This window comes from Schistocerca gregaria, chromosome 4, assembly GCF_023897955.1.
Source record: "Schistocerca gregaria isolate iqSchGreg1 chromosome 4, iqSchGreg1.2, whole genome shotgun sequence".
Taxonomy (NCBI): domain Eukaryota; kingdom Metazoa; phylum Arthropoda; class Insecta; order Orthoptera; family Acrididae; genus Schistocerca; species Schistocerca gregaria.
In genome coordinates, this window is record NC_064923.1 from 552,990,377 (window position 1) to 553,008,289 (window position 17,913).

Genomic DNA, 17,913 nt, shown 5'->3' on the forward strand with positions numbered 1-17,913 from the left:
GTTATTTACTGTGTCGTGAGGATCCCCCTCTTTGTCGTTGTGGGGCGTCCCTTACGGTGCTCCATATTCTGTCGGAGTGCGCCCTTTTAATCGTGCTCAGGCAGACTTCTGCAATGCCTGACACGCTCTCTGCTCTTTTATCAGATGACTCTGCCATGGTGGACTTGGTTTTGTGTTTTATTCGGGCAGGGGGTTTTTATCCTTTAATCTGAGTTTTTTAGTGTTGATTCTGGCTTTTAGCCTCTGATTTTAAACTGAGTTTTTAAAGTGTTCTTGGTGGTTGGCTTTTCCTCTTTTTCTCTACGGTCGGCCAACCACCGTCACACTGTGTGTTTTAATTTGTTTTGTCTGGTCTCTGTCAGAGTATTTCATGTCCTGTTTCGTCTGCTGTCTTTCCTGTTGTTCGTTTTTTATTCTCTTCGGGTGGTTTTAGTTTTTATGGAACAAGGGACCGATGACCATAGTAGTCTGGTCCCTTTAATCCCACAAACCAACCAACCTTTTCACATACTAAAATAAATATTAGATATGAAAAACGTGATAAGGGTTGAATCCTTAATTTCTGGGTTTGTAATCTGATACTGTCCTATTCAACCACTGACCTAAGTGCATGGTTAGAGAGAGAATTTTAATTTGATGGTCTTTTTGGAGTCTATCCTGTCTGCAGAACAGTGGTGGTTATATGTTTTGTCACATATCGGTTCTCTGTGGAAAGCTGAAACTTTTTTGTTTTAGAAGCGTAGAAAATGGCATAGTCCTACACTGTGTCTCAGAAAAGTAAGAAGCAAGCCACTTAACTATTATTATTTTCAAAAAGCAATGTTTTGTCGCACTCCTGTCATCCAGCTTATCTTCTTGTCCAACTTTTTGTAAGTACTTGGGAATACTGAAATTATGAACAGTCCATCATTGATAATGGCTGTCATTATGTTTGTCTATATGGTCTACTTTACTACCATTGCAAGGTTTATTCATTTGCTCCATCATAATAAAATCTCACTGGTTGTATTTTGCTGCTTCTGTTGTGCTATCTTCAGGTTCCAATTTGTACAAGATAAAGTGATAATATTTTATGTTAATGGCTTTTCCCACACATCCACAGCTAATTGCACAAAGAGATCATATTAATTACCATTAGAGTACCAACTTAGTCCTGAGGCAGTAGTTTGCGGAGCTTCGCATCCATCACTTTTTGCAGAGGGCTTTGCCTCCATCTCAGAGTGTTGTTGTCAGTGTAATACATCTACAGTAGAATTCCTGCATTTGCATATAACTGAGTACCTGCTTATAGCCATGAATTGATGTGGATGACCTGATAATAGTGGTTTAATGTTGGAGTCGGTGAAGATATCCAATTGATTGTCATTTCTGGACCTAAGATTTTATATCCAGTGACATAATACTTGGCCTACAAGTCTATTGTTACTGTAATATACTGAACAGTTGCAGGATACAAAATGCACATGTTCCACAGCAAACATTGCTCTCCCAATGGCTCTGTTAATTGTCACCTTAACTTAAGGAAGGTTTTTCACGTGTGTTGCTGTTATTTATAGTACAGTATTCTGGATCTTGTTTACTTAAAATGTTGATTAACTCCTTGCACTATATTTACTATTAAGTGCCTGCTCTTCATAAAGTAAATTTACTAATTTTCTTCATGTTTCTTCTAGTCAAGTAACTGCATTTAAAACGAGCAGGAACCTGTCAGCATACTAAGTAACAGGACCCCTCATTTACGGCATTTCATTGTACAAATTGCCAAACAATATGTGTTATACTGGTACACTTGCTTTAATCCCTTACATATTTGCAACATTAGCTAATTTATTTAATGAACAGGAAGTTCACCACTGATTTCAAATTGTGTCAGTACATAAATGGAAAAGAGATATATAGTGACTCTTCAGGCTTCCTAGCAGATATGTTCAGTATATGGCTCAGAGCTCTGTTGCCAGATAAAGTTATATGTATCCCACAAAATATTTTGAGGCAACTACTTGACACCTTCAGATGATGGTCATTTGCTGCTGCTGGCTACGAACAGTTGCTACTTGCCAGCAGCAACAACAAGCCACCATCTGATGACGTTGAGAAGCTGCCTCGAAGAAATGTTGTGGGATGCACAAAGTATGACCTGGCGGCAGATCTGGGAACCATACATTGAATACTGTACAGTGCAAATTAAATGAAACACTCTTTTCCTTGTTTCATAAAACAAGGCTAAAAAAGTTTTTCATTTAGTTTATAGAGTGCTTCACTAAGAACTCACGTGTGTAACAATTAAGATGATATATTGAATATATTACTTGCTTCAAGTACTTTTTAATAGTTCCTTCATCATAATCTAACACAGATAGTATGAAAACAACTATTGAATGAATGTTAGAACCATCCAGATTAAAAATGCCAAGAGAAGTTGGGTACAGAAGTGAGCAGACCAAGAATGTAAAATCATCAGCCATCAAAGGTTGTTGTTGATTAATGTTTCGATCATGCATGATATGAAACTGGACCATGTACATAGTTACCTTTTTGCTTTGTGGTCCTGACACAACTGACTTCTTTAGTTACTTTAAAATGAAACAAATAAACATTTCTTATGAGTGTATTTTTTCTTTTTCCAGCCAAATCATTCTGATGGTTGCTGATGACATGGCCTGCAACCCAAGAAACCCTAGGCCTGCAACAGTTTTTAACAATATAAATCAGAATATAAATGTGTATGGTGATGATGTAGAAGTTGACTATAGAGGATATGAGGTAATTTTAAAAACAGGGAAATTATATACTCTTTACTTAATAAGCTTAGCCAAATGAACCAACTCCTTTCACATGTGTTGTATTGCTCCACATCATTCTTTCCACCCTCAGCACTTGAATATTATGGGAACTAACCATAACATTTGTACAGTGGGCAGTGGGGCCCACTGCCGTGCAATTCACCAGTCACTTTTAGAGTATAGATGAAGATATAATACAAGGTGTGACTTTCTTCTCCCCACATCATTTTATACAGCCTTTCTTTTCTAAAAGTTAGTGATTGTTACTGATAGTTTCAAGATAGCTGCTAATCGACTGAGAGTGTTCTCTGATCCGCAAAACCAAAATATATGAAAGTTTCTGGAAATTTAAGTATGTATGGGGTGCTGCGTAGGAAACTCGAGGCACAGTGTGGTATTGCACGGAAAACAGTTTCCAAAATTCAGATGCTTAACTTGGGGTTGCAGTTTGTGGCAATGAAGTTTGTTCTATAGCTCCTAACATGTTTTAAACTGCCAGAAATGACTTGAAGGTTTTTAAGGAAGTTCTTTGAGAAGAAACATGGATGTATGCTGGAGACACCAAAAAAGAGACCTAGTTCTTTGAGTGGACAGTGCTTCATTCCCCAAAGTCAAAGAAAGCACTGAAAAATCACAGAAATACAAAAGTCATTGTTGATTATGTACATTGAACATTATAGTGTTATTTACCACAAATATTCTCCACTGGATGACACGGTGAAAAGGTACAGTTATTTACAGTTTTGACATTGAATGATGCATGAAATAAGAAGAAAATAGCCTCATCTGTGATTAAACAGGCAAGCTATTCACTAGCTTATAATATGTAACTTGTGTGAAGTTTTTAGCAAACCACAATCTAGCAAAGAGTAGCTCCCACTTCATAGTCATAACCTTGCTTCAAGAAATTTGTAGCTGTTGACAAATTAAAGAAAATGCTCATAGGGAAGTAACATCATATTGTCATAGCTCACTGTGGAAAAGTGATTTTCACTAGTTCTTCTAGTCATTGAATGAGGTGATACTTTACCAGTACTTCACACAGTTGGGCCCGGAGAAACATGCACAAATATGAGGTGGTTCTCCCACTGGATTTGGTTTTGTGCCTTTTGTTAGCAGTGAGCCTCTATGCCAAACTACAGCAAGTCTTATGGATTCCATCTCTCCATCATTTCTGTGGTCTTCCTAGTGGGCTTTTTCCACAGGGAATAAAATCCACAGGTAAGGCCATCAGTGTTTATCCGCCGAAGCGACGTGTCCTGCCTATATAAGCTGCTTGCTTCCCCTCATGTTTGGTCTATTGTAGGTTTCATCCAGCTCACAATTATGCCGGATCCTCTATACTGTAATGGTCTCATCGTGTACTGAGCTGTAGATCTTTCTTAAGACTTTCACTCGAAAAGGAGAAGATAATTTGTCATTTTTATGTTCACTCCCAAGATTTGAAACCACATATCACTACATGTTGGATCAGTGCTGGAGTTTGAATTTCAAGTTGCCGCCACTCATACCTCACCTGTCATTCAACATCATCTTTGCCTCTGCCCTTCCGTCTCGTCTGACATCTCTGCCCAAACTCTTTGCCTTTAAATATGTCTGCTTGTGTCTGTATATGTATGGATGGATATGATATGTGTGTGTGTGTGTGTGTGTGTGTGTGTGTGTGTGTGTGTGTGTGTGTGTGTGTGAGTATACCTATCCTTTTTTCTCTAAGTCTTTCCGCTCCTGGGATTGGAATGACTCCTTACCCTCTCCCTTAAAACCCACATCCTTTCGTCTTTCCTTCTCCTTCCCTCTTTCCTGATGAAGCAACCGCCGGTTGCAAAAGCTCGAAATTTTGTGTGTGTGTTTGTGTGTTTTTTTATTGTGCCTGCCTGCCGGCGCTTTCCCGCTTTGTAAGTCTTGGAATCTTTGTTTTAATATATTTTTCCCATGTGGAAGTTTCTTCCTATATATATATATATATAACGAAAGCTTTGGTATGTTGATAGACACACAAATAAACACAAACGCACACACACAAAACTCAAACTTTCGCAACCAACGGTTGCTTCATCAGGAAAGAGGGAAAGACAAAAGGATGTGCGTTTTAAGCGAGAGGGTAAGGAGTCATTCCAGTCCCGGGAGCGGAAAGACTTACCTTACGGGGAAAAAAATACAGGTGTATACACACACACACACACACACACACACACACACACACACACACACATCCATCCGCACCGCATCAAATGGAAGATCCACACTTTCCCCAATTGCGTGGAAATGATCCCTAACTTGCATTCCATTTCTCATTCTTAATTCGAGAGTCACAGTTCCCTCAGTCCTTGGAACCATATTAGCAATTCTTCAAATCCTAATACAGTTGGCTGGATTATAATCTCTGCCATTTCTCAAACTACTCCTCCGAACTAGACTTAACTGTGCACCACTATCTATGGGAAATCTCAGGTGATTAGTAATGCCACCCAGAAATTGTATAAACTCATTTTTACTTTCACAGTGAACTTTTAATTTCTTTCCAGGCAAGGTGTAATGTGACTGCTTTCCTATGCACTTACTTAGTTTTCTTGGCTTTAACTTCTCATGTGTGCATTATGTGCACGGCAAACGCTTTGCGGGCAGTCTCTCGCATAATGACCATTTGGTTTGCATTTAAAACACATTACACAATTTAAATGCACGCATGGTCCTCTATGACTTAGCAAATTACATTGCGAGCACCTCACTAATCATGACTGGTCTGTTTCCCTACCTTTTCTTTATAACTCTGGCTCCACCTTTCTCATTCTTTTATGTGCATGACACTTTCATGCCTTATGGCCAGGCTTCCACACATGTGAAACATTTGGTGGCTTTCTTCTCGGCCCGCGGCACCATACCACCACCTCGGGCAATCACCTTTTCTCAGATCAAGGCTATTATGCCCTTCTGTTTAAGAGTTATCTGTATAGCCTCTGCGAACTTTAGCTGCTCATGTCATGCAGCACTAGTGTATTTATCCAGTCATCTACATCTACGTGATTACTCTGCTATTCACAATAAAGTGCCTCGCAGAGGCTCGAATGAATGTACGTCTCTATCTTTCCACTCTCAAATGGCGCACGGGAAAAACGAGCACTTAATTTTTTCTGTGTGAGCCCTTATTTCTCTTGTTTTATCATGATGATCATTTCTTCCTATGTAGGTGGGTGCCAACAAAAGGTTTTCGCAATTGGAGGAGAAAACTGGTGATTGAAATTTCATGAGAAGATCCCATTGCAATGAAAAACACTTTTGTTTTAATGATTGCCACTCCATTTCACATGTCATGTCTGTGACACTATCTCCCCTAATACACTATAATACAAAACGAGCTGCCCTTCTTTGTACTTTTTCAATGTCTTCCGCCAGTCCCATCTGATGCAGATCCCATACCACACAGCAATACTCCAGAATAGGACAGACAAGCATGGTGTAAGCAGTCTCTTTAGTAGACCTTTTGCACCTTCTAAGTGTTCTGCTTATGAATCGCAGTCTTTGGTTTGCTCTACCCACAACATTATCTATGTGATCGGTCCAATTTTGGGTATTTGTAATTGTAGTCCCTAAGTATTTAGTTGAATTTACAGCCTTCAGATTTGTGTGACTTATCATGTAATCGAAATTTAGCACATTTCTTTTATCACTCATGTGACTAACTTCACACTTTTCTTTATTCAGGGTCAATTGCCACTTTTCGCACCATACAGATATCTTAACTAAATCATTTTGCAATTCATTTTTGTCATCTGTTGGCTTTACAAGACTGTAAATGACAGCATCGTCTGCAAACAACCTAAGACAGGTACTCAGATTGTCTCCTATGTCGTTAATATAGATCAGGAACAATAGAAGGCCTATAACACTTCCTTGGGGAACGCCGGATATTACTTCTGTTTTACTCGATGACTGTCCGTCTATTACTGCAAACTGTGACCTTTCTAACAGGAAATCACAAATCCAGTCACACAACTGAGGCGATATTCCATAGGCACACAGTTTGGTTAGAAGACACTTGTGAGGAACAGTGTTGAAAGCCTTCTGGAAATCTAAAAATATGGAATCAGTTTGACACCCCCTGTTGATTGCACTCATTATTTCATGAGTATAAAGATCTAGTTGTGTTTCACAAGAACGATATTTTCTGAATCTGTGCTGACTACGTGTCAATAAATCATTTTGTTCGAGGCTCTTCATAATGTTTGAATACAGTATATGTTCCAAAACCCTACTGCAAATCGACGTTAATGATATGGGCCTGTAATTCGACGGATTACTCCTACTTCCCTTTTTGGGTATTGATGTGACTTGAACAATTTTCCACTCTTTAGGTAGGGATCTTTCTGTGAACGAGCGGTTGTATATAATTGCCAAATATGAAGCTATTGTATGAGCATACTCTGAGAGGAACCTGACTGGTATACAATCTGGACCGGAAGCCTTGCTTTTATTAAGTGATTTAAGATGCTTTGATTGGAATTCATAAATATTTACTTCGTCGTTTTTGGTGAAGGAGTTTCAGAAAATCGTGTTTAATAACTCATCATAAATCCCTTGGATAAATGCTGCTCAGCCTTATCTCCAAGTGAGCAATGCTGCCTTGTAGCTCCAATTCGCACATGGTACCTCTAATTGCGTTTTTGGTGAAGGAGTTTCAGAAAATCGTGTTTAATAACTCATCATAAATCCCTTGGATAAATGCTGCTCAGCCTTATCTCCAAGTGAGCAATGCTGCCTTGTAGCTCCAATTCGCACATGGTACCTCTAATTGCGTTTTTGGTGAAGGAGTTTCAGAAAATCGTGTTTAATAACTCATCATAAATCCCTTGGATAAATGCTGCTCAGCCTTATCTCCAAGTGAGCAATGCTGCCTTGTAGCTCCAATTCGCACATGGTACCTCTAATTGCTTCCATGAAATGATGCTGCATGGTATCCAGCTTCGAGGCTCACTGAGCTACACATTCCCCACATTCTTGCTGACTTGGAAACATCTGATGTGCATATAAATGAAGTATTCTTGTAGTAGCATAATGTCCTCCTAATATGGCATTCACAATTTGCTGAGCAGCACTTAGATCTGTGACTAATAACTTGCTAAATGCTGACCCAATGTTTTAGATTTTAACAAATATCAAAAGGGAATCATGCTGCTCTGTATCTGTAAGTTCAAACACTTGGTAACACTTGTCAAGGAACTCATTTAGAGTGGTCGTAGTGCCATCAAATGATTGCGGTATTTATTTTATCACATCTGACAAACTACCTACTTTGTGACTCGAACGCATCAGAACCTGTGCCCAAAACATTATCTCCATCTCATGATATGCCTGCTAGTCTTATAAATCACTATTGGAATTAACACTGCTGCTGTTGCTGTTGTGCGCCATCTGCTGCCTCTGCTGATGTCTGTCTTCTGCTGTCTTACACCTCCATCTGTAACCTCGAGTGTCCATCTGCACTACGGCCACTGCAGGCTGCCCTCATACCAACTGTTACCTGTGCCACTGTCTGTCACCACGGGCGCTGCTGTAGTACTACCTGTGCATCATCTGCAACCCTGTGCTGCCCAGTGCAGCTGCCATTACTGTTGGCTACCTCTCACACCATCGTCTGTGACCTCACGCCGCTGTCCGCAACTGCCGGTGCCGATGCACCATCTCTGCGTTCCATCTGCAACCCCATGCTACTTTCTGTGACTGCTGGCTGCCCTCATGCCATTGTCCACATCCTTGCAGTGCTCCTGGCCCATTTTCCTGGTGTTGTCTTCGATCCCAGATACCATCCATCCACTCCTTTTTGAGGCTGCACTGCCCCAGCCACTTCCCGGGATGACCACTCCGTCTCCAGGTGCCGTCTGTGTGCTGTTTCGGTCCTGGCCTCTTCTTATGTCTTTTCCAGGTGCCGTCCTTTCCTTGGTGCTGGATAGAGACTGTCTTCTTCTTCATCTTCTTCTCAGGAACTCTCCTGCCTCCTGGCTCTGCCACTGGTCTGTGTATGTGTTATTCAAGTAGTGCAAAAGGAGTTCTCAAAGCCATTCCGTCATTTTGCTTGACGTCGAACTCAGCAGGTTCAGTATTCCAAAGAGAGGTGACCTGTTCCTATTACTCATGGTGTGACAGCTGCACGCTAATCCACAACCAACCACCCCACACACCAGGCACGAGAAAATAAGGTCCCTGAGTTGCATCCAGTGAACTGTCTAGAGACTCAATGACAATGGAGAGTGGAGAAGGTCCATCCAGTAACCTAATGTGGAGATGGCTAACAGGAAGTTTGAAGGAGTTATGGAACTCAGCCAGGAAATAATTGAACAATGGTGAGATTTGAATAACTACAATCTTTAATTGCTTGTGTGAGCAAGAATTCAATAATAGCTTGAATGAAAGTACACTACTACTGATTGGAAAATCTCATGGAGGGAGGTACACGTCTAAGCATGAGAGCGAGCAGAGCTAAATCAAATACGACAAGTCTACGCCCCAGGCCTGACCTACACAAGTGACCCTCTTGGATTAGTATCTGTACTGAACTCCCTCTCAGGGGCTACAGCACCTCCATCTTTGTACTATGTGGCAGGGCACACCGCCCTTTCCAAGTTGGCACTTCCGGACAGCATCCTGCGGGGTGTTGAGTATGACCATATATGGTCATTGCCAGTGCACTGCTGCCCTCGTGGCTCAACACATGAGCTCATGTGATACATCGTGAGTCTACATAACAATTACAGCCAATGCCCAAGGTAACGCCCTTCCTGAGCATCTCCTTTGTACTCCAAGTACCTTCTAGAAAACTTATTCATTTTGGCTGCTGTTCTGTTGCCTTTCAGACATATCGTATTTTTAAATATGCGACAGAGGATCATTATAGAGAAATTTATTATGGTCTGAATTGGTGTTTTTGGTTGAGGGCTATCAAAAATGAAAACAGTTCATTTTTGCCATATCTGTATATTGAAACAATTTGTCACCTTTTAATCACTTTTTTCGAATATTTTGTCACCTTTCTCATTCTTTCAAGTGCCACCATGGTGTCTCACTCTGTGTGTTCCTTGCGTATTCCTAACTCAGTTATGCAGTTCATCAGGCTCTCCCTATGGATGTGGTCATATGCCTTCTTAAAACCTATGAGGAGCACATACAGGTCTTTGTCATGTCCCACATATTCTCAGTAAGCTGTTGCATCATACCTGGATGTTGTCAACTGCCAAACGGTCTTTCCCAAAATCTCTCTGATATTCACTAATCATGTCTTCTGCATATGGCTGGATTCTGTCCGTTATTCATTTGAAGAAGGTCTTACAGTAGGCATTCAGGAGAGTGATTTCTCTGTAATTAGTGCAATTCATTTTGTCACCTTCCTTGTAATTAGGTCAGATGACCTCTATCTTCCAGTCTTCTGGGATCTCCTCCAAAATCTAGATCCTTTTGATTAGTTGGTGAATTTTCAGTGGAGTCCCTCCCCTACAGTTTGAATGACTTCTGCATGGGTTCCATCTTCTCCTGGACTTGTGTCTTCTTCAGTTTCATTGTCTGATTCTTTATTTGCTCCACTATATTTGGTGAATAATCTGAATCTATGGATAATCGAAAATTACAGTGTCAAGAGGTTAAAATTCGAACAGATCTGTAGTTTCATCATAGTTGAGGAGCTCACTGAAGTATTGTTTCCATCTTTCAGCCATATTGAACATATTGGTAAGTATGATCCCATTATTGCCCTTGACAAATTTTTGGCAGCAAAGGCTAGTTTCCTACTTTTTCTTTTTCTTTTACACACAATAGACAACAGTAGTACACTTTGTCCCTGCACGTTAACTTTACAATACATCATCTGCACCTCTTTTCCCCAGAAACAATGTTGAGCTACCTCTGTCACTCTTTTGGCATACATACATGTACGTATATATATATACACTCCACTCAGGGTTAAGCAGACAGTTCTCTGCATACCTCCTTGAACTTTGCTTTGCCTTGCGCAAAATCTGCACCTCGAAGCCAGCTCTTCTCAGCTTCTCGTCTCTCGGCTAATGCCGTAATGTATTCGTCCCCAAACCAAATCATATCGCCCCTGTTCTGCTTCTTTATGACTGCATTTACCACCTCATTTACTGGATCCTTAACTTTTTTCCACACTTTTCTGAGTTCATCTGTGGATCCTCTTCCTGCAGAATTTGGAAGTGGTTGCTAAGCTGGAGCTGCAATCCATCTTTCTTTGTCATAAATTATTCACTAGTACCCATCACGAATCCTAAGCTGATCAGATGGAGCGTGATGTTATTATTCATCTGCCTCTGGATAGGAAAGTGTACGAGAAAGCACTTCAGTGTGAGAATCCGACACTTAAGGATGTGCTCAGTGTAGGACTGTCCTTTAAAGCGTTCCAGGCTGCAGGCAATCACATTGCTGCATGGCAGGAGGTATCAGAAGTTCCTCAGTCAACCCCTGTTAGGCATACTTTCAGTTTATCTATTTCTAATGAGGTAAATTTAATGTCAGATTAAGTTCTGTATCAGCAATTGGAGTCCATCTCCTCTGACTTTTCTTCACTGTTTTTCCCTGGGCCCAGTTGTGCTACCGGATTTCAGTCCCACATTGCCGTGAAAAAGTCTATCCACCCTTAGTTTTTTCAGGCACAAGAAGTGCCACATACATTGAGTGACTCTGTCAAGGGTGAATTAAAGCATTTGATGTCACTCGATGTCATTGAGCCTCTTTCTCCCAGTGAATGGGCCATGCCACATGTCTTCATTAAGAAGCTGATGGGCAAGCTTCTCCTCTGCAGTGACTTCACTGTCATGATTAATGCACATACCCTTTGCTCCACCATGACAAGTTGCTTGCAAAATTATCAGGTGGCCAATGCTTTTCCGAGATCGATTTATCGGAAGCGTATCTCAAATCCTCTTGGATGAGGCCACTAGGTGCCTTCTTGTTGTCAATACATCTTTTGACCTATACCAAAATCAATGCTTGCCTTTTGGAATCACTACTGCACCCACAATCTTTCAGCATTTATTCGAACAGCTGACAGCCTCTGTGCTCGGCTGCATCAATTACCTTGACAGTATCATTGTTGCAGGTTCTTTCAACCACCGCATTAATGCAATTGCGGCTTTTCTGCGGCCAATCTCCATTAAGGAACTGCAGGCCTTTCTGGGTAAAGTCGTGTACCGCCCAAGTTTATATTGTACACATCCTCTGTTGCTCAGCTCCTGTGCATGCTTTTGCATAAAAATGTGCCTTTTTTTCTGGGTCCAAGCTTCTGACAGAGTGTTTGCTTTGCTTAAATCTAAGCTACAATCATGTCTGGCCACTGTCTTGGCATGGTGTTCATGCACATATGTGGATGGGTCCGAATGACCCATTGCTTATGCTTCTAAGACTTTGAACTCCTGCTGAGCAGTGGTATTCTCAGTTTGAAAAGGGTGCTTAAGTTATTGTGTTTGCCCTCAAGAAATTTCGCATCTTCTTGTATGGTTCTAATTTCCATTTGTCATGGATCACAAGCCCGTTGTTTGCACTTTTTAAGCTTTTGGCTTTCATACTGGACAAGGCAGTACATAATTTGCAGTGATGGGCTCTCTCTCTCTCCCGTTATCATTGTCAGAGCCTTTACTGGCTGACGGTGCAACATGCTAATGCCGATGTCTTATCTCACCTTCTGATGAGGCTGGACCCAGAATTTGATCAGAACAAGTTGCTTTGTTTCTATTTAGATACCAAGAACCAGAACGATAACATTGGCCATTGCTTTGCATCCTGTGCTTAGTCAGGTCCTCTCATTTTGGTAGCACTGCCCCATCTTTCTGTGTTTGACAGGATTGTTTTGTTAGCTGTGGAGGACGCTGCTCCCTGGGTACCTCGAAGCTTTGGCCTACCAGCATCTGTATTGGCCAGGCATGGATGGAGACTTTGCACAGCTTATTGCTCCTTACATTCAATGGGTTCAGCAACAGGCAGCACTGCAGGCCCTTTTTCCCCCTGACCACGCTGCAGCGCCCGTGGGAGTGTCCTACATAACAGTTTTGCTGGATGCTTTCTAAATAAGTATTGGCTCATTGTATTGAACATCTGTTCCAAGTTTCCCTACGAGACACACCATCTGTCCATGTCCATGTGGCCACTATTTTGTCCCTGTCTAAGATTTTTGCAATTGAGGGACTTCCATATACCATGGTTACCTATAATGTCCCCCTCCCCCCTTTTTTTTCTCAAGAGTTTTCGTTATTTTCTCAGGCTAGTGGTAGTCATCATCTCACAGCTCCCCCGTTTCATCCTCAATCTAATGGCGAGGCCGAACAAATGGTTTGGACGTTTAAAATTCTGATGCGGAAGTATGTATCTGACAGGTCCACTAAGCTGCTTTAGACCGTTTTATGAATTCATAGTCTTTCACTCCAGTGGGGGACAAGAGCATGGCAGAGCTGCTACATGCCTTCACTGGCATCACTGGTTCCACAACAGTTCCGACTGGGTGCACCTGTCTGGGCTCATGATTTCAGTTGCAGGCTGAACTGTGTGCCACGACGGGGTCTCTTCCAGAGAGCCCACTGACTCCCCCCCACCTGCCAGTGCCTACTCCTGTGTCAGAGATGGACCAGATTATGCCACAGTGGGGGACGCTGCCTGGTGGATCGCTATCTGGGGTTCCTGCCTCTGCTCAGACTCCGACTCCTGCCATTGCCGTTGCAGCCCCTGCTGCACCTGAGATGCTGCAGCCGTTGCTGGGTCCTGTATGGCCCTCATCTCCGACGCCCCTCCTGATGCCTCTGGCACTAACCACTGACCTTTACAAGGATGTCATTGGGACGCTGTCCCCAGTCCTGCTCTATGACCTCTCACGAGGGGAATGACAGCACACCAAACAGCCTCCTCATCACTTCCGCCCCTACTCGCTGGTGCCTGCCCTCTGCATGCTGCAGCAGCCACTATCGTCAAGTGATGAAAAGGATATCAGGGTCATCATTGATGTTTTCCATGACTAGTAATCTCAGTGAATTGTGTGACCAGTGCTTTGTTGGTATCAGTGCTCTTTTTTGGTATCAATACTCTTTTTCAGTACCAGGGCTTTTTTTTCCTGTGCCTGGTGTATGTTTGTATGTATGTGGCTTTTCCACCCTTTAGAAGGAAAATGGGATGTACCTTCACTCAGGACACATGTAATTCCATAGATCTCATGTCCACAAAGTTCAGAGGCGAGCTTATAGAGGCCACCTGGGTCAGCCTCCTTTTGTGCTCTGGTGAGTATTATTCAAACAATCATAAACAATGCTCGGCCTGTTCTTTATGCTGTATTACTGTTGTCCTGTCAATGTGTTCAGTGCTACGCATAACCTGTATTTCACTTGCTGCTCTCCCCCTCTCTATCTCTCTCTCTTCCATAAATCGTGTTTGTTTGTGTTAAAACAGTAATATTATGAAAAGGATAGATTGCTACTCACCATATACACGTTTAGTAGTTTTTTCATTGTGCCTGTCTGCAACTCAATGTCTCAGCTGTTTGGTGAGTATCAATATATCCTTTCCATAATATTGTCATTATTCCATCTGAGATTTTTCATTGTTTGTTTCTACTAAGTGGTAAGCATCCTTTGTTTACATTCAATAACTGCACAAAAGTATTGTGGATGTATAGATAAATCAGCAGTGGTAAACAACTGAACGTATTATATTATTGTACAAAGGCTTCCAGAATTAAAGTTTTATTGCCCAGATCACAGTTGATGTGTGTCCTGATTCCTATTTCATCAAAGTTATATTGCCATCTTCAGATCATTGGTTACATGAATTATAAAGCCCCTTTCTGTAGCACATTGCCATCTGGCTACTGAAAGTGTGGATGTAAACTCATAGAAAAGATACTCCCATTTAACACTAACTACTCTAAAATAACAGCCATAATTGTAATACCAAGACATAGAAGTCTCAAATACATCAGATTGAACAAATCCACTGCTGTCAAATGTGTGTGTGTGTGTGTGTGTGTGTGTGTGTGTGTGTGTGTGTGTTGGTGTTAATAACTGGTTCCAGTTGGGTATGGAGCCAGTTATCAATGCACACATATCTGATGGCAGTGGATGTGCTCTATCTGAAGCCTTTGATATCTGTATGCAATTCTGATACCATTAGGGCTGTTATTATAGAGTACTCAGTGTTGCATGGGAGTGTCTTTTCTGTGAGTTTACCCCCATGTTTTCGGTAGCCAGATGGCAATGGGCTACAAGTAAGGTCTTTATAATTCACATACCCGATGATCTGAAGATAGCTGTGCTGTAACTAGTAATCAGGATTTGTATCAACTGTGATCTGGGCTGTAAAACTGTTTTTCCAAAATTGAAATTCTATTGACTTCTTAAATGGACATGAAAATCGCTCACCTTCTGACAATGTCGAGTAATTATAATTTATTGTGTTTGAAAACTTGTGGCCGCATAACATCAGAGCATGTGATCTAGGTCCCAAGTATGCATGTGTTATTGCGATGGCATTTATTTGCCTCAATTCCTACTGTCTGATTTTTTTCCATCTCCAATTAAGCCTACTTTCCTTTATTTATTTATTTATTTTTATTTTTTTCCCAAAGAAATATGTTGGCAATTTTGGAAGATCTTCTCTAAAGGTGATACTGCAGAAGATGACCAAAAATCTATGATACGTGAAACTGCTGATCAGAAGTACTGATTGCTATTGACAGTGATTTATTTCATAGCACAATGTGTGTGAAAATGAAAGGAAAAGTCACAAAGTTTCATATGCAAGGAATTGCATCAACCCTGGGTGTTAGTTTGTAGAATCTTTCATATTTATTCCTTAAAAGTGATCTTTGATTTGTTAAAAATGAATGTTGACTTGAAATTTTCATTGGGACTGACAGAGATTTAATTAATAACAGAAGTTTCTTGAAGTGGGTTGCTAAATACAGGGATTTACTGTCATATCAAGTGCCGAAAAGACAAGGAAGAGCTAGCTCTCCATATTGCAAAGGAAAGGAAAAGGTTGGATAAAATGCAACAAAATTAGAATTAACAAGGATGCTGTGTTTAGAGAAACCCAGCAGAATAGAATGAGATAAGGATCAATAATGAAACCCTAGCAGTATACTAGAATTGCAAACACAAGAAATTAAAAATGGCAGGTAATATAGTTGTTAGACCAAATTTAAGATATCATGACCATAGTAATATGCAACAAAAATCATTAGCAAAAGAGAAAACAAAGGTAGTGGGTGTAGTATTTGTAAACCCTTCAGGAAATTACTGTAGTGTTCCTACATGTACTGCTGGATTTAGTTGCTTATCTTTTATTTCTAGTTTTATTTTAGAGCAGTATTGACATTTTTAAATATGTGAACTGAACTGTGTGAATATAAAATGTGTTAACTGTGTCTGATTCCCATTCTTCAGTTATGTTGTGTAACAACTGGTGTTCTAATGCAATAGAGTAGTCCTGGCAGTCTTGCATTATCTCACCTCCTTTTACGATGGTTTTATTTTTCTTTAATTTTTTTTATTTTTTTTTGTTTTTTCAGTGTTTGTGTACAGTGACGTGCCCTTTCTCAGTGTGCTCGTATCACTGCTCTATTTGTAATGCTATTTAGCTATTTCATCAATGAAAATAACCCATTTTTTAAAAATATAATACAATTAGATAGATGAAAAACTTGTTCACCTAGCAGCAACAGGAGAAAACACACATGAAAGTTATGGAAAAGAGCAAGTTTTTGGAGCCAGTGGCTTCTTCTGGCAGAAGGGTCGATGGCAAAGGAAGAGGGATGAAGGAAAAGGAGTGGTGAGGCTCATGGGGAGAGTTACTGAAAAGCCATCCAGAACCCTGGATGCGGGGAGACTTAACCAGGCAGGAGGAGAAGGAAAGGAGACTGGCTATTGGGGACTTCACCAGATGAGATTTGAAAACATGGGAGCTTAACAGTGGAAGATGGATAATAAGCAAGACAGAGATTACTTACAAAACATCGTTCAAGAGATAATGTTGTGTTGTTGTTGTCTTCAGTCCTGACACTGGTTTGATGCAGCTCTCCATGCTACTCTATCCTGTGCAAGCTGCTTCATCTCCCAGTACCTACTGCAACCTACATCCTTCTGAATCTGCTTAGTGTACTTATCTCTCGGTCTCCCTCTACGATTTTTACCCTCCACGCTGCCCTCCAACGCTAAATTTGTGATCCCTTGATGCCTCAAAACATGTCCTACCAACCGATCCCTTCTTCTAGTCAAGTTGTGCCACAAACTTCTCTTCTCCCCAATCCTATTCAATACCTCCTCATTAGTTACGTGATCTATCCACCTTATCTTCAGTATTCTTCTGTAGCACCACATTTCGAAAGCTTCTATTCTCTTCTTGTCCAAACTAGTTATTGTCCATGTTTCACTTCCATACATGGCTACACTCCAAACAAATACTTTCGGAAATGACTTCCTGATACATAAATTTATATTCGATGTTAACAAATTTCTCTTCTTCAGAAACGCTTTCCTTGCCATTGCTAGTCTACATTTTATATCCTCTCTACTTCGACCATCATCAGTTATTTTACTTCCTAAATAGCAAAACTCCTTTACTACTTGAAGTGTCTCATTTCCTAATCTAATTCCCTCAGCATCACCCGATTTAATTTGACTACATTCCATTATCCTCGTTTTGCTTTTGTTGATGTTCATCTTATATCCTCCTTTCAAGACACTGTCCATTCCGTTCAACTGCTCTTCCAAGTCCTTTGCCGTCTCTGACAGAATTACAATGTCATCGGCGAACCTCAAAGTTTTTACTTCGTCTCCATGAATTTTAATACCTACTCCAAATTTTTCTTTTGTTTCCTTTACTGCTTGCTCAATATACAGATTGAATAACAACGTGGAGAGGCTACAACCCTGTCTCAATCCTTTCCCAACCACTGCTTCCCTTTCATGCCCCTCGACTTTTATGACTGCCATCTGGTTTCTGTACAAATTGTAAATAGCCTTTCGCTCCCTGTATTTTACCCTTGCCACCTTTAGAATTTGAAAAAGAGTATTCCAGTCAACATTGTCAAAAGCTTTCTCTAAGTCTACAAATGCTACAAACGTAGGTTTGCCTTTCCTTAATCTTTCTT

The 17,913-nt window shown here is 40.8% G+C and overlaps 1 protein-coding gene across 1 annotated transcript in view; it reads left to right on the forward strand.

The window, feature by feature from the left end:
- The window catches only part of LOC126268049 (putative GPI-anchor transamidase), a 52,317-nt gene that overhangs the window by 15,722 nt on the left and 18,682 nt on the right, over positions 1-17,913 (forward strand). Inside the window, exon 3 of the mRNA XM_049973476.1 lies at positions 2,628-2,763. Coding sequence (XP_049829433.1) covers positions 2,628-2,763 — 136 coding nt within the window. The remainder of the gene's footprint in view (positions 1-2,627; positions 2,764-17,913) is intronic.